This window comes from Panulirus ornatus, chromosome 18, assembly GCF_036320965.1.
Source record: "Panulirus ornatus isolate Po-2019 chromosome 18, ASM3632096v1, whole genome shotgun sequence".
Lineage (NCBI taxonomy): Eukaryota > Metazoa > Arthropoda > Malacostraca > Decapoda > Palinuridae > Panulirus > Panulirus ornatus.
In genome coordinates, this window is record NC_092241.1 from 25048216 (window position 1) to 25067167 (window position 18952).

An 18952-nucleotide genomic window follows, 5' to 3' on the forward strand; every position below is an offset into this window, starting at 1 on the left:
ATGTACCTAATAACCTTGCTCTTATTCACATTTACCCTCAGCTTTCTTCTTTCACACATTTTACCAAACTCAGTCACCAGCTTCTGCAGTTTCTCACACGAATCAGCCATCAGCGTTATATCATTAGCGAACAACAACTAACTCACTTCCCAAGCTCTCTCATCCACAACAGACTGCATACTTGCCACTCTTTCCAAAACTCTTGGATTCACCCCAATAACAACCCCATCCATAAACAAATTTAACAACCATGGAGACATCACACACCACTGCTGCAAACCAATATTAATTGAGAACCAATCATTTTCCTCTCTTTCTACACGTACATATGCCTTACATCCTCGATAAAATCTTTTTACTGCTTCTAACAACTTACCTCCCACACCATATATTCTTAATATCTTCCACAGAGCATCTCTATCAACTCTATCATATGCCTTCTCCAGACCCGTAAATGCTACATACAAAATACATTTGCTTTTCTAAGTATTTCTCACATACATTCTTCAAAGCAAACACCTGATCCACACATCCTCTACCAATTCTGAAACCACACTGCTCTTCCCCAATCTGATGCTCTGTACATGCCTTCACCCTCTCAATCAATATCCCCCAATTTCCCAGGAATACTCAACAAACTTATACCTCTGTAATTTGAGCACTCACTTTTATCCCCTTTGCCTTTGTACAATGGCACTATGCAAGCATTCCGCCAATCCTCAGGCACCACAATATGAGTCATACATACATTAAATAACCTTACCAACCAGTCAACAATACAGTCACCCCCTTTATTAACAGTATCATCCAAACCTGCTGCCTCGCCAGCTTTCATCTTCTGCAAAGCTTTTACTACCTCTTCTCTGTTTACCAAATCCTTCTCCCTAACCCTCTCACTTTGCACACCACCTCGACCAAAACACCCTATATCTGCCACTCTATCATCAAACACATTCAACAAACCTTCAAAATACTCACTCCATCTCCATCTCACATCACCACTACTTGTAATCACCTCCCCATTAGGATCACAATTTTTTTTTGGCACTTGATCAAGTATATTCCTTAGTCCATGGGGAAAATGAAACACAACAAGCTCCCAAGTGCACTTTTGTGTTATAATCACATTATCAGGGGAGACACAAGAAAGAAATATAACAGTAAGTTGATATACAACAAAGAGACGTAGCTAGGACACCATTTGGTAAACATGTGATTGTTCAGTAGAGAAAACAAGCATATCATAAACTTATTATGTGGAGAAGGTGAATTGTTTACAAATTCTATCAATAATAAAGTCATCCAATTTCTATAGACCTTCACTAATATCAAGGTTATAATTCTTTGTGTACTTAATGATAGAAGTTTCAAAGATATTTCTCATGGTACTGGAGTTAGAGTTAATAACTGAGATGACATTACTCCAGTCAATACAATGATCATAGTTTTTAACGTGATTAAACAAGGCATTTGATTCTTGTCCCATTCTTATACTATATTTATGTTGCTTCAGTCTAAAAGAAAGATCCTTACCAGTCTGCCCAACATAAAACTTATCACAATTTATACATGGCACTTTATAGAGGCATCCAGGAGAATTTACTGGTGAGTTCCTAATTAAGATATTCTTTATAGTATTACTGTTGCTGATGGCAACATTTACATTAAAGGATTTAAGCAACATGGGAAGTAAAGTAAAATTATTATTAAAAGGGAGAACTAAAAGATTCTTGGTGTCAATGGGAGGTTTGGGCTCAACTCTATAAAGTGATTTATTTGCTAACTTAAGGGATTTATCAATGAAAGATCTAGGATACTTTAACTTAGATCCAATAGAATAGATCTTCTCAAACTCATCATCAATAAACTCTGGACTGCAAATACGTAATGCCTTAAGGAACATAGATTGAAATGATGATAATTTAACTGTCATGTTGAGATGAGTAATAATGGATATAGGAGCATACATTGATAGGTTTTCTGTATATGCTAAACTTCAACTTGTTTTCTTGCCTATGGATCACACAATCTAAAAATGGTAACATACCATTATTTTCATTTTCTACAGTAAATTTGATGGAAGGTACTAAATTGTTAAGTAGGGGGTGAAATGTTTGTAAATTTCCATTTGTTGGCCAAACACAAAGAAAATCATCTACATACCTAAACCAAACTGCATTAGAAGTTAAGATATCCTTTAGTAATTTTGTTTCAAAAAAACTCTATATAAAGATTACTTAGTACAGGTGAAAGGGGGTTACCTATTGCCATACCAAATTCTTGAGCATAATATTCTCCATTGAACTGAAATACACGGTCTTTTATATACAATTTTATCACTTCAATGAAAACGGACTTTGAAACAGGTAAATGAATATCATCCAAAACATCAAATAAATATTCAAAAGGTCATCAACTGGAAATTTTGTGAAAAGTGAGGAAGCATCAAAGATAACAAGTTTGATATCAAAATTAACATTGATATTGTTAAGCTTGTTAACTAAATCTACATTGTTCACAATATTAGACTTTGATATCTTACCCACTAAAGGGCACAATAAAGAAACTAACCATTTTGACAATCTATATGTGATGGAGAATGCTGATGATGATAATAGAGTGGCAGATATAGGGTGTTTTGGTAGAGGTGGGGTATGCAAAGTGAGAGGTTTAGGGAGAATGATTTGATAAACAGAGAAGAGGTAGTGAAAGCTTTGCGGAAGATGAAAGCCAGCAAGGAAGCAGGATTGGATGGTACTGCGGTGGAATTTATCAAAAAACTGAGTGACTGTGTTGTTGACTGGTTGATGAGGATATTCAATGTATGTATCGTTCATGGTGAAGAGCCTGAGAATTGGCTGAATGTATGCATAGTGCCAGTGTACAAAGGCAAAGGGGATAAAGGTGAGCGTTCAAATTACAGAGGTATAAGTTTGTTGAGTATTCCTGGGAAATTCAATGGGAGGGTATTGATTGACAGGGTCAAGGCATGTACAGGACATCAGATTGGGAAGAGCGGTGTGGTTTCAGAAGTGGTACAGGATGTGTTGATTAGGTGTTTGCTTTGAAGAACGTCCGTGAGAAATAATTAGAAAAACAAATAGATTAGTATGTAGCATTTATGGATCTGGTGAAGGTATATGATAAGAGTTGATAGAGATGCCCTTTGGAAGGTATTAAGAGGATATGGCGTGGCAGGTAAGTTGCTAGAAGCAGTGAAAAGTTTTTATCGAGTATGTAACACATGTGTACAAGTAAGAAGACAGGAGAGTGATTGGTGCCCAGTGAATGTCAGTTTGTGGCAGGGGTACATGATGTCTCCATGGTTGTTTAATTTGTTTATGGATGGGCTTGTTAGGGAGGTGAATGTAAGGGTTTTGGAGAGAGGAGCAAGTATGCAGTCTGTTGTGGATGACAGGGCTTGGAAAGTGAGTCAGTTGTTGTTCGCTGATGATACAGCACTGGTGGCTGATTCAGGTGAGAAACTGCAGAAGTTGGTAACTGAGTTTGGTAAAGTGTGTGAAAGAAGAAAGCCGAGAGTAAATGTGAATAAGAGCAAGGGTATTAGGTTCAGTAGGGTTGAGGGACAGGCAAATTGAGAAGTAAGTTTGATTGGAGAAGAACTGGAAGTGAAGTGTTTTAGATATCTGGGAGTGGATTTGGCAGCGGATGGAACCATGGAAGCAGAAGTGAGTCACAGGGTGGGGGAGGAGGCGAAGGTTCTGGGAGTGTTGAAGAATGTGTGGAAGGCGTGAACATTTTCTCAGAGAGCAAAAATGGTTATGTTTGAAGGAATAGTGGTTCCAACAATGTTATACGGTTATGAGGCATGGGCTATAGATAGTGTTGTTGGAAATGAGATGTTTGAGGACAATATGTGGTGTGAGGTGGTTTGATCGAGTAAGTAACGAAAGGGTAAGAGAGATGTGTGGTGATAAAAAGAGTGTGGTTGAGAGAGCAGAAGAGGGTGTGTTGAAATGGTTTGGTCACATGGAGAGAATGAGTGAGGAAAAATTGACAAAGAGGATATATGTGTCAGAGGTGGAGGGACAAGAAGTGGGAGACCAAATTGGAGGTGGAAGGGTGGAGTGAAAAAGATTTTGAGCAATCGGGGCCTAAACATACAGGAGGGTGAAAGGCATGCAAGGAACAAAGTGAAATTGAACGATGTGGTATATTTCAATGGTTTACCCCAGATGCTTCAAATGCCCTGGTTCAATCCTTTGACAGCACGTCGACCCCGGTATACCACATTGTTCCAATTCACTCTATTCCTTCCATGCCTTTCACCCTCCTGCATGTTCCGGCCCTGATCGCTCAATATCTTTTTCGCTCCACCCTTCCACCTCAAATTTAGTCTCCCACTTCTCGTTCCCTCCACCTCTGACACATATATCCTCTTTGTCAATATTTCCTCACTCATTCTTTTCATTTGACCAAACCATTTCAATACACCCTCTTCTGCTCTCGCAAACATACTCTTTTTATACCACACATCTCTCTTACCTTTTCATTACTTACTCGATGAAACCAGCTCACACCACATATTGTCCTCAAACATCTCATTTCCAACACATCCACCCTCCTGTGCACAAACCTATCTATAGCCCATGCTTTGCTACCATATAACATTGTTGGAAACACTATTCCTTCAAACATACCCATTTTTGCTCTCCAAGATTACATTCTCGCCTTCCACACATTCTTCAACGCTCCCAGAACCTTTGCCCCCTCCCCTACCCTGTGATTCACTTCTGCTTCCATGGTTCTATCCACTGCTAAATCCACTCCCAGATATCTAAAATACTTCACTTCCTCCAGTTTTTCTCCATTCAAACTTACCTCCCAACTGACTTGTCCCTCAACCCTACTGAACCAAATAACCTTGCTCTTATTCACATTCACTCTCAGCTTTCTTCTTTCACACACTTTACCAAATTCAGTCACCAGCTTCTGCAGTTTCTCATCTGAATCAGCCCCCAGCACTGTATCATCAACAAGCAACCACTGGCTCACTTCCCAAGCTCTCTCCTCCACAACAAACTGCATACTTGCCCCTCTCTCCAAAACTCTTGCATTCACCTTCCTAACAACCCCATCTATAAACAAATTAAACAATCATGGAGACATCACGCACCCCTGCCACAAACTACCATTCACTGTGAACCAATCACTTTCCTCTCTTCCAACTCGTACACATGCATTACATCCTTGGTAAAAACTTTTCACTGCTTCTAGCAACTTACCTCCCACAACATATACTCTTAATACCTTCCACAGAGCATCTCTATCCACTCTATCATATGCTTTCTCCAGACCCATAAATACTACATACAAAGCCATTTGTTTTTCTGAGTATTTCTCACATACATTCTTCAGAGCAAACACCTGATCCACACATCCTCTACCTCTTCTGAAACACACTGCTCTTCCCCAATCTGATGGTCTGTACATGCCTTCACCCCCCTCAATCAATACCCTCCCATAAAATTTCCAAGAAATACTAAACAATCTTATACCTCTGTAATTTGAGCACTCACCTTTATCCCATTTGCCTTTGTACAATGGCACTATGCATGCATTCTGCCAATCCTCAGGCACTTCATCATGAACCATACATACAATGAATATCCTCACCAACCAGTCAACAACACAGTCACCCCCTTTTTTAATAAATTCCAATGCAATGCCATCCAAACCCGCTGCCTTGCCGGCTTTCATCTTCCGCAAATTCCACTACCTCTTCTCTGTTTACCAAACCATTCTCCCTGACCCTCTCACTTCACACACCACCTCGACCAAAACACCCTATATCTGCCACTCTATCATCAAACACTTTCAACAAACCTTCAAAATACTCACTCCATCTCCTTCTCACTTCATCACAACTTGTTATTACATCCCCATTAGCCCCTTTCAATGATGTTCCCATTTATTCTCTTGTGTTACATGCTTTATTTACTTCCTTCCAAAACATCTTTTTATTCTCCCTAAAATTTAATGATACTCTCACCCCAACTCTCATTTGCCCTCTTTTTCACCTCTTGTACCTTTCTCTTGACCTCCTGCCTCTTTCTTTTATACATCTCCCTCATTTGCACTATTTCCCCGCAAAAAGCATCCAAATGGCTCTCTCTTCTCTTTCACTAACAATCTTACTTTTCACCCAACCACTCACTACCTTTTCTAATCTGACCACCTCCCACCTTTCTCATGCCACAAGCATCTTTTGCAGAAGCTATCACTGCTTTCCTAAATACATTCCTTATGTCATTTGTTCTCAACTTTTTCCATTCTGCACTCATTCTCTCCTGGTACTTCCTCACACAAGTCTCCTTTCCAAGCTTACCTACTCTCACCATTCTCTTCACCCCAACATTCTCTCTTCTTTTCTGAAAACCTCTACAAATCCTCACCTTCGACTCCACAAGATAATGATCAAACATCCCTCCAGTTGCCCATCTCAGCACATTAACATCCAAAAGTCTCTCTTTCATAAGCCTATCAATCAACAAGTAATCCAATAACGCTCTCTAGCCATCTCTCGATACGTATACTTATGTATATCTCTCTTTTTAAAACAGGCATTCCCAATCACCAGTCGTTTTTCAGCACACATATCTACAAGCTCTTCACCATTTCCATTTACAACACTGATTACCCAGAACACCCCATGTACACAACTATTCCCTCAACTTCCACATTACTTAACTTTGCATTCAAATCACCTATCATTGTAACCCCCAGTCTCATGCATCAAAGGTGCTCCCCTCTCCATGGGGATGGGGAGAAAGAATACTTCCCACATTTCCCCGTGTGTCGTAGAAGGCGACTAAAGGAGGCGGGATCAGGGGGTTGGAAACCTTCCCCTCCTTGTATATCAATCTCTAAAAGGGGAAGCAGGATTATTTTCATATTAAGTATTATACATAAATAATATATATACCCTAGCATGAGCCAGGTACCCATTACATCGACCAACCCATAGGAGTGGATGAACAGCTGGGATGGGTTTTGGAGCAACTGCTATAACCAGGATTCAAATGTATGCGACCCTGGGCGACCTGTGAATGCATCACGGTCAGGAACACTAATCACTGATGGTAAGCTGAGATACTTTGGGTTTAGTCCATATTCGAGAATTAGATGGTGGGGGAAAGTTTTGGTGTAGAACACAAAAACCCCTTATAACATGGGTTTCAAATGCTCTTAAAATGACATTCCACAAGACCAACAGATTAGTGGGAACATATCCCCATCATTATGTGAGGACTCCTTGTTTCTGGATTTGTCTTTTTTATCAGAAAACTTAGCCTTTCCTTCCTAGTGGAGCCACAACAAAGATTCAAACATATGAACAAAGCAAACAAAAGGCAGATAACAGCTGATCATAACATCACCACCTCATTCATGAGAAAATAAAAAGATACTAGATATCACAATAAGCATCACATCAATTAAATGGAGTTATACTTCCCTACAAGATATTCCTGATTCAGGCATGTTAGGCAAGACCAGCATTGCCAGGGTAGTTTACTTTTGGTTTTTGGACCTTTCAATTTTCTGAGTTTTGGATTATGGATGCTAAACCCATCTAGTAACAGTACTGAAGCTTACTAATACAAAATATACTATAAAATGAGGACAATCTGGATCTTTACTGACAATGTGTTGCATTTTTTTCTTACATTAAAATTTTACTCCCCTCAAGTAAGTCAGAGCTGCACTTCTATGTGTAACATTTTTCATGTCACTAATGTCAAACACTCATTCTCTTACACACTGGGTCTCCTTAAAAAGATAAAAACAATAACAGAAAAGATACTGATTCAGTGAAGTTACCAATGCTTCTCCAAATGATATGAACTAGTGAAGCTTCTACTCCCAAAATTTAGCACACAGAAATTGAAAAACCTAACGCATTTACAATTCCAGGGCCCCTTTATACTTTACTCCTCCCCCTTACATGTACATAACAGGGATCACTGCCTGGAGCTCTTCTCTTGTGAATGGTCTACTGTAACTGCAAATTTGCATTGTACAGAAAATAAGTTTTGTACTCATAGGGCTCCATCTCTTGAACATTCTCTATCAACATACAACTTCTTAAATTTACATATGATGTTTGCATTAACCATTTCCTCAGTCATTCTTTTCCATTCATTCACTTTCTCATCCTCCATTAATTTTCATTTTAAACTGTGTCAATGATAATAACATTTGACAATAAAATAACAATTCAAAATCATACCTTAAAGCAAAGACAAGCACCTCATCATGCAGGATTCTTGCCCATTCTTCTTTCTTTCATACTTGTCTGTCACTTCCCACATCAGTGAGATAGTACCAGGAGCAGATGAAGACAGGCTGCATTTGCTCATATCCATTCTCTAGCTATCATGTACACTGCACCGAAACCACAACCCTATATCTACAACCAGGCCTCACAGACCTTTCCATGGTTTCCTCTGGCCACTTTATATGCCCTGGTTCAGTACACTGAAAGCACACTGCTCCTTGTATATGCGACTGTTCCAATTCACTTGACCCCAGGCACACCTTTCACCCTCCTGCATGTTCAGACCCCAACCTATCAATATACTTTCCATTCCATCCTTCTATCTTGAGTTTGGCCTCCCCTTTTTCTTTTCCTCCATCACCCTCCCTCTACATAATTTTTTTCTTCTTTCCCAGGACACTTACTATACCATTTATCCTCCTTCCTTGTAATACTTCCCTGAACTTTAGCTTTCCCATAGTGGGATTTAAATGCATTAAATACAGCTAGAATGGATATTAGCAAATAAGAATATTCCTTCATCTGTTCCTGGCACTACCTTGCTCATGCAGGAAACTAAACAAGTATGAAAGATATATAGGAAAATCAAAGGAAAACTCTCATGAATTCTGAGGGGAATGACTACTGACTAGCAAGCAAACATGAAGCCAAGGAAAATAAAATGTGTGAAGGGAAGAGGGGGGAGCTGCTATACTAATAATACACTAAAGAAGTTCAGTAGCAGGAATAAGTCCGAGGCACATAGTACTTATTCAAAAAGCATAAGACATCAAACTGAACACATGACAAGAGATTTCTACAATCAATGCCATGTGAGTCTACTAAAATATTTCTATCTACATTAACCCATGGACTGTAGCAGCCCCATATATTACATATAGCCACACTGTGAAACTTGAAAAAAAAAATCCATGTTCTATTTCAATATGCAATATGATATAAGAGATATTTTCTAAAACATAAATCCCAAGATAACATAAGCACCTCTGGAGTTATGTAAATTATAACTACTTTCTTGGAAAGGGTCATGCAATTCAAAAACATGTAAGTAAAACAATATAAATAGTGGAAATCAGGGAGTTTCATTCCTGGCATTTCTTTTCCCACTGAAGAACTTCATTCAAGACCTCTACCTTTGGCAATTCTAGCAACTCCTCCACATCACAATCTTCAAGCTCATCAAAGCCAACTTTTTGACCACTTTTACAATGCCTGCAAGCATTCTTGATACTTTGGTGTCAACTTCAAAACCTAGGATTCCATGAACAAACTGAGGACTCCATTCATTCAAACACTATTGATTTCCTTCCAGGCCTCACCAATAATCATGATGGCATAATTAATGGTCAAAGCCTTCTGGAATTCCTTCACAGTCACCTGGGCATTCTCTGTAGCCTTCATGAGCTTTGCAAATATTTTCAGTAAATAGTATGCCTTGAAAGTGGATATCATCCCCTTATCCACTGGCTGAATTGGAGATTCAGCGTTGGGTTAAAGAGCGAGAGCTTTGATGTAACTAAGGTCCTGTATTGAAAGTGGATGGTCAAGGGCATCATCAATAAGGAGAACCTTGATATTTCATTCTCCTGTGCACAGTACTCCTTCAGCTCTACATGGAGCTTTGCAGCATAATATTCACAGAAAACTTTGCTTGTTATCAACCCCTTCAGTTTACAATAATAACAGACAGGCAAAAACAGCTTCATGCATACCTTAAGAGCCCTGTGATTTTCCATAAGGCATAGCATTAATATCTTACGCTTGCAATCACCTTTGACATTGACCCCCCACAAGTAGTGTGGGGCAATACTTGGCAGCTTCGATTACTTGTACACTGTTCTCCTCAAGGGAAAGGTATGTTCTCGAGAAGCATTTGCTTCTAAAACAATTAAGTCTTATCCATGTTAAAAATCCACTCAGGAGAATAACTGTCTTCCTTCCTTGTTAATGGTCTTGAAAATTCCTGGGGAATTTTTGGCAGCAACATCAGCAGTAGCAGCTTCATTAATCATCTTGATAATGTGGTAATTGTAGCATTTCCTAAATTTCACAAACTAACGAAAACCTGTTTGAAATGTCTTCGTTGCTCCTTTTTCCACCGCCAAGTCATCATACATATTCCAGGCTGTTGCTTGTATCACATGCATACTGACATGAACATTTCTAACGGCTTCATGTTCAATTCACCTGCTCAACATTCATTCCATTCTCTCCAAAGTCAAACTTCAGGAACAAGATGTCTTAGAAGTAGATTAACGTTCCATTCTCAACACTCTCCCTGATCTTCTCTGCACTATCATAAGTAGTTCATAAAGAAGATTCACTAAATCCAAAGGCATATTAAATATCCACTGTTCGTTCACCTCTCTCATAACATATGAGCACATCCACCTTAACATGAATGGTGATGGCCTCAAGCTTCTCGGCAACAATAACAGTAAAACTTAAAAGATGCTGTGGTATAATGATGCAAGAAGCAAAACACATGCAATAGACAGTATACTGTAGCACTTCATAACTATAAGCTGCATCCATGCCACATATATGTGCACTTATTGTATGGTGTTGACCATCATGCTCTATGTAAGGTGAAAAAAAGTTTAAACTGACTGTGCACATTATTCAAAAAATGGCATGAATTAAAAATGAGATGTCTCTGTATGACAGATCTTTACTTATGTATGTAGTGAGGCTCAGTTATTTTTCTGACAAGTCAGGCTGTCATTATGGCCAACTCTGTCCTATACAAACTCACTTATTTTACGACACCAAATTACAGCTTGCTTCCATTCATATGGATATGCAATTTCTATACACAAAAATGCTATTGTTTTCTGCAAATGATTGATGTTGCAGTATTTAACATACAAGTACACTTTTGTTACTACATGTTCGCTAATTCCCACATTAGTGATAGCACCAACAACAAATGAAGAAATGGACTCAATTACTCATATTCACTTTCTAGCTCTTATGTATATTGCAAAGAAACCATAACCAGGTTTCCATCCATAACCAGGTTCCACAGACTTCTCCATAGTTCCCCCACCTACTTATATGCCCAGATTCAGCCAAATGACAGCAAGTCATCCCTGGGAGATCAAATTATTCCAATTTGCTTTATTCATTACATGCCTTGCACCCTCCGGCATTTCAGGTCCCTAACCTTCAAAGCATCTTTCATCTCATCCTTCCACCTCCTCCTTGGTTGTCCCCTTTTCCATGTTCCCTCCACTTCTGACATGTATACACTATTTATCATCATTTCCTCAATCATCTCCATATGTCCAAACAATATTAGCATGCCCTCTTCATCTCTCTCATACATGCATCTCTTACTACCACAGCCTCTCTCTTCTACACTATCGTTTCTTATTCAATCAACCCTCCTTACACCATATGTAGTCTTTAAACATCTTATTTTACTTCTATATTTATTTATCTCTGATGCCTATTCCCTTCAAAAACTCCTAAAAGAGGGTGACCATGGCAAAAGTCTCCAAAACTAGTGAACTTCTTTCTCTTTTAGACACGTTCACTTTTTTTCCTGAGAGAAAGGTAACATCCAGTAAAGATGACCGAGCCTTAGAGCATAAAAAAATTCTAATTTGGCTCCTTCCTCTGTTCCTTCTCCTGGAAAGTAAAACAGGAGGGGAAAATTTCCAGTCCCTTGCTCCAGTCCCTCTTACTCACCTTCTATGATATGCAGGAGATACATTGGCATTATCATTTCTCCTATATATTTGCAAACTATATTTTTCTATTTTCAGTAATCACTTTTCATATGAAATATCTCCAAACACAGATCTTAAGGACAATTCCTCATCATGATCATTTTCAGTCTCTTTTCCAATATACATTATAAATCATGTATGAACATACTACTCTCACTTTCTACATCATAAAACAAAATTTTCACTCCAAATCAAGGATATTTCTAAGGAATGCACTGTTTCAACCTATGTACCAGTGTCCCTTTCAAAACATGAGAGACTCACTGAAACGGCATATACTTCTCTGATTTTCCGAAAAGGAGATCATCAAGCACTGGTCTCATTTTCTGCAGTTTTTCATTGCCTATAAGCTGCTTGTCATTCATAAAATGAAGGAGCGTAGGAAGCTGCAAAAGTGATCTCAGGCAATAATATTCCTGATAAACTCCAGCTTGAACATCTCATTGATAGTCCAACATTCATTTATTTAATGCTTCTTATCACAAGTCATCATCACCATAAAAAAAAAAATGTAAATCATCATGCAATGCCAATGAACTTGGACAGCCTGTTGCGAGGTGATGTATTCTGTGTTTCCTCCACATAACCATAATACCAACTTGTTTCAGTCATAATCACATCCATCAAATCACAATCAAAATACTTTATCAAAAGCAACAAATTGTGTTGAAATGAAGTCAGCAACATCCGTCAAACAGCTGAAGTTACAAAGCCCCTACACGCTTCATACTAGGTCATGGATCCTCTTCATCCTCAATGTTGGGAATATCATGCTCTTCCTCCTGCCTTCATTTTTCCACATCTTTGTGAAAAATACATCCATTTCATTCACTATCACTCTCATCTAATATGTCTATATCATGTGCACCTAATCATTCCATATAATACTGATTTCTCTTCCTTCTTTTGTCCTTCCCTCTTTATATACCTTTCTCTATATAAGAGTCAAGTCTGCAAACACCTTTCCCTTTTTACTTTATTCTTTCACCTGAGAGGGCTTAGACTGGAAGTCTGTTTTGCCATTGCCTTTTTGGTCACAAAAAAAAAAGGTTTTCTTATACACTTGTTACACTGTACACTTTGGCATTATGATGGTAACTGGCCAATTGAGTGGAAAAAATAATGTATGAAAAACCCTGAGATGCCAGTATGTGAAATCTGAATACTCAACGCTCCTTTGGCTAAACACAGACTTTTTACAAATGTAATACAAGAAAAACTGGGATATGGAATGGCACAGCATTCCATATATGAGATATCAGCAGCAGTCAATGGGTTAAATGTAATGTATAAAGGACTAGCCTTCACCTCAACTTTTTGGCTAATTTTGAGAAAATGCTAAGATGAGAGTGGAAACAATTTGACAGATTTCTCACCTCTGGATCCTAGATGATGGATGATGATTCGGGAAAACCAAGAATATCATTAGTCGTCAATTTACTTCAGTGGTATTCAAAGTTCTTAAATAAAAATAGTACATTGAAAACTTAAAAAATCCTTCATTTGTCGAAAAATAGAAAAAAATCAAAAATCCTTCATTTGTCAAAAAAGAGTAAACAAAAAAAATTGTTCATTTGTCAGAAAAAGTAAATCTGAAGGGTACTGGTAAAAACCAGAGAGTACAGTTGCATTCAATCAACACTCAGTGCAGTGTTTTTCAACATTTTCTTCATCAACAATCCCTGTTAGCAATGCACAATATTCTCTGGAAACTTGATAGTCTCCTGATATTCTTTTATATTGTTAATTAGGGAACATACCAAAAAGTAGTTATTTACTCATTTTTTATTCTACTTTGTCACTGTCTCCCGCGTTAGCAAGGTACCGCAAGGAAACAGATGAAATAATGGCTCAACCCACCCACATACATATGTATATGCATACACATCCACACACGCAAATATACATACCTATACATCTCAACATATACATATATATACACACACAGACATAAACACACATACACATGTACATAATTCATACTGTCTGCCTTTATTCATTCCCAGCGCCACCCTGCCACACATGAAATAACAACCCCCTCCCCCGCATGTGCGTGAGGTAGCGCTAGAAAACACAACAGAGGAAACATTCGTTCACACATAGTCTCTAGCTATCATGTATAATGCACCGAAACCACAGCTCCCTTTCCACATCCAAGCCCCACAAAACTTTCCACGGTTTACCCCAGACACTTCACACGCCCTGGTTCAATCCATTGACAGCACGTCGACCCCGGTGTACCACATCGTTCCAATTCACTCAATTCCTTGCACGTCTTTCACCCTCCTACATGTTCAGACCCCGATCACTCAAAATCTTTTTCACTCCATCTTTCCACCTCTAATATGGTCACCCACTTCTCCTTGTTCCCTCCACCTGACATATATCATCTTAGTCAATCTTTCCTCACTCATTCTCTCCATGTGACCAAACCATTTTAAAACACCCTCTTCTGCTCTCTCAATCACACTCTTTTTATTACCACACATCTCCCTTACCCTATTATTACGTACTCGATCAAACCACCTCACACCACATATTGTCCTCAAACATCTCATTTCCAGCACATCAACCCTCCTCTGCACAACTCTATCTATAGCCCACGCCTCACAACCATATAACATTGTTGGAACCACTATTCCTTCAAACATAACTATCAACATACCCATTTTTGCTTTCCGAGATAATGTTCTCGACTTCCACAAATTCTTCAACGCTCCAAGAACTTTCACCCCCTCCCGCATCCTATGATTCACTTCCGCTTCCATGGTTCCATCCGCTGCCAAATCCACTCCCAGATATCTAAAACACTTCACTTCCTCCAGTCTTTCTCCATTTAAACTTAACTCCCAATTGACTTCTCCCTCAACCCTACTGTACCTAATAACCTTCCTCTTATTCACATTTACTCTCAGCTCTCGTCTTTCACATACTTTACCAAACTCAGTCACCAGCTTCTGCAGTTTCTCACACGAATCAGCCATCAGCGCTGTATCATCAGCGAACAACAACTGACTCACTTCCCAAGCTCTCTCATCCACAACAGACTTCATACTTGCCCCTCTTTCCAAAACTGTTCCATTCACCAGCCTAATAACCCCATCCATAAACAGATCAAACAACCATGGAGACATAACACACTCCTGATGCAAACCTACATTCACTGAGAACCAATCACTTTCCTCTCTTCCTACATGTACACATGCCTTACATCCTCGATAAAAACTTTTCACTGCTTCTAACAACTTGCCTCACACACCATATATTCTTAATACCTTCCACAGAGCATTCCTATGAACTCTTACCATATGTCTTCTCTATATCCATAAATGCTACATACAAATCCATTTGCTTTTCTAAGTATTTCTCACATACATTCTTCAAAGCAAACACCTGATCCACACATCCTCTACCACTTCTGAACCCACACTGCTCTTCCCCAGTCTGATGCTCTGCACATGCCTTCACCCTCTCAATCAATACCCTCCCATATAATTTCCCAGGAATACTCAACAAACTTAAACCTCTGTAATTTGAGCACCCACTTTTATCCCCTTTGCCTTTGTACAATGGCACTATGCAACCATTTCGCCAATCCTCAGGCACCTCTCCATGAGTCATACATACATTAAATAACCTTACCAACCCATCAACAATGCAGTCACCCCTTTTTTTAATAAATTCCACTGCACTACCATCCAAACCCGCTGCCTTGCCAGCTTTCATCTTCTGCAAAGCTTTTACGACCTCTTTTCTGTTTAACAACTCATTCTCCCTAACCCTTTCACTTTGCACACCACCTCGACCAAAACACCCTATATCTGCCACTCTATCATCAAACACATTCAACAAACCTTCAAAATATTCACTCCATCTCCTTCTCACATCACCACTACTTCTTATCACCTCCCCATTTGCCCCCTTCACTGAAATTCCCATTTGTTCCCTTGTCTTACGCACTTTATTTACCTCCTTCCAAAACATCTTTTTATTCTCCCTAGAATTAAATGATACTCTCTCACCCCAACTCTCATTTGCCCTCTTTTTCACCTCTTGCACCTTTCTCTTGACCTCCTGCCTCTTTCTTTTATACATCTCCCACTCATTTGCATTATTTCCCTGCAAAAATCATCCAAATGCCTCTCTCTTCTCTTTCACTAATAATCTTACTTCTTCATCCCACCATTCACTACCCTTTCTAATCTGCCCACCTCACATGCTTCTCATGCTTTTGCACAAGCCATCACTGCTTCCCTAAATATATCCCATTTCTCCCCCACTCCCCTTGCCTCCTTTGTTCTCACCTTTTTCTATTCTGTACTCAGTCTCTCCTGGTACTTCCTCACACAAGTCTCCTTCCCAAGCTCACTTACTCTCACCGCTATTTTCACCCCAACATTCTCTCTTCTTTTCTGAAAACCTCTACAAATCTTCACCTTCACCTCCACAAGATAATGATCAGTTGCACCTCTCAGCACATTAAAGCACATCCAAAAGTCTCTCTTTTGAGCGCCTATCAATTAACACATAATCCAGTAATGCTCTCTGGCCATTTCACCTACTTACATATGTATACTTATGTATATCTCTCTTTTTAAACCAGGTATTCCCAATCACCAGTCCTTTTTCAGCACAGAAATCTACAGGCTCTTCACCATTTCCATTTACAACACTGAACACCCCATGTACACTAATTATTCCCTTAACTGCCACATTACTCACCTTTGCATTCAAATCACCCATCACTGTAACCGGGTTTCGTGCATCAAAACTACTAACATGCTCACTCAGCTGCTCCCAAAACACTTGCCTCTCATGATCTTTTTTCTCATGCCCAGGTGCATATGCACCAATAATCACCCATCTCTCTCCATCCACTTTCAGTTTTACCCATATCAATCTAGAGTTTACTTTCTTACACTCTATCACATACTCCCACAACTCCTGTTTCAGGAGTAGTGCTACTCCTTCCCTTGCTCTTGTCCTCTCACTAACCCCTGACTTTACTCCCAAGACATTCAAAAACCACTCTTCCCCTTTACCCTTGAGCTTCGCTTCACTCAGAGCCAAAACATCCAGTTTCCTTTCCTCAAACACACTAACAATCTCTCCTTTTTTCTCATCTTGGTTACATCCACACACATTTAGACACCCCAATCTGAGCCTTCGAGGAGTATGAGCACTCCCCATGTGACTCCTTCTTCTGTTTCCCCTTTTAGAAAGTGAAAATACAAGTATGCAAACATTTTTGTGGAAGCAATTAATCCAAGCTCAAGCTATAAGAGCTTCATTTACATATTGTATAATACTGAGTTTCCATTCCTTTTTTTTTATTTTTAACTATTACAGAATTTCACAGAGCCTTTGAAGGATGCTTGTGAAACCCCAGCTGAAAAACACTGCCTTTGCGAGAAATATGTGTGACTAAGCTCTGGTTCCCACACAGGGATATGAATAAATAAACTAATGTAGAAATGTTAACATAACATCATGCATACATAATCTTTGTCAAACACAATTAGTAGATGTATTTTCAACATATAAGATTCATTTACAATAAATCCACAAAAACTAACTGTAGCATTTATCTGCATCTATCATCACTGAATTCAATTTCTGTTCCATGTGCATCACATGCATACAGCCTACTTTACTTATCCTAAAGCAATAATAATATGAAATGGCGTTATAGCAAGAAATTCACGAATACTGAAATCTTCAGCAATCTCAGCGTTAAAAGGTGTGAAGATTTTGGAAGGAAATATGCTAGATTTCAATTCTGCATGCATTCCCTTACTCTGAGTTCATACAAGCAACAGGATTAGAAATGTACAACAAATTTAAGGCTTTTCACAATTTACTCTGTGAACATGAGTGTATCTTTTGTAACATCACTTTCATTCACATGAAGTAGGTCAAGGAAAAAAGCCTCAAGCAGTCAAAAATTTGCATATATCTATAAACTTTCACGACTTCCATGCATAGGTTTAGCTGGAAACAAGTAAAATCTCAATATCAGGCATTACTTCAATCATGATGCTGACAAACATCTATACTTGTCTATCTATCTATCTACATATTTGATGCCTAATCCCTCCTTGGAATTTCCTTAAGGGACTGGCCATGGCAAAAGTCTTCATAACTAATGAACCACATTGCCACTTATTAGTCTTTAGTGCTTTTCCTTATCATGCTTAGGGCAACTCTACACCAGTGTTTGCAGAGGCTCCTACCTAGTGTTCCTACAGACTACTTTTACCTAATACTCCTGCCTTACGTTCCTACCCACTACTTCTGCCTTACGTTCCTACCTACTACTTCTGCCTTATGTTTCTACCTAATGTTTCTATATACTTGTGATAATTGTAAAAATTTTCCATATTCAACAATTTTAGATAAGTTTAACATGATACCTTATACTTAGAAGCAGCATCTACACCATGTGGTTGACCTTCAACAAGCCATGGATGAGTCAGGAGCTCTGTTACAGTGATTCTTCTTTTGGGGTTGACTTGAAGCATAGATGCTAGAAGGCTGCAACTTCCTGGACTTAACCATTCTGGATTTTCATAAACACCTGACTGTAAAAACAAACACAATGTTGTTAGTATAAGGAAAGCAGAAGCTCATTTGTAACACAAAACCAGTAAATGAGATAGCACACTGGTGATACTGAAATGTGAAATGAATGGACTTGTTCAATTCCTATTCACCTTTTCCTGTGTTTGCAAGACTGCTTTAAGAACAGACAAAGAATTACCTAACTTCCCCAAGTCCACTCACCAGGTGTCGCATGCAATACACTCAGCACATTCATATCCAAAAGTATTACTTATTCACAACTTTCAATCAATATGTAATCCAATACTGCCTGCTGACTCTCTCTCTCCAAATCACATATGTATACTTGTGCATATCC

General features: G+C 38.9%; 1 protein-coding gene across 2 annotated transcripts in view; it reads right to left on the bottom strand.

The window, feature by feature from the left end:
• LOC139755006 (maternal embryonic leucine zipper kinase-like) overlaps positions 1-18952 on the bottom strand; it is a 304773-nt gene that overhangs the window by 132865 nt on the left and 152956 nt on the right. For both annotated transcript variants that reach the window (XM_071672913.1, XM_071672914.1), the window contains exon 7: positions 18447-18614. In XM_071672913.1, the coding sequence (XP_071529014.1) occupies positions 18447-18614 (168 nt within the window). The remainder of the gene's footprint in view (positions 1-18446; positions 18615-18952) is intronic.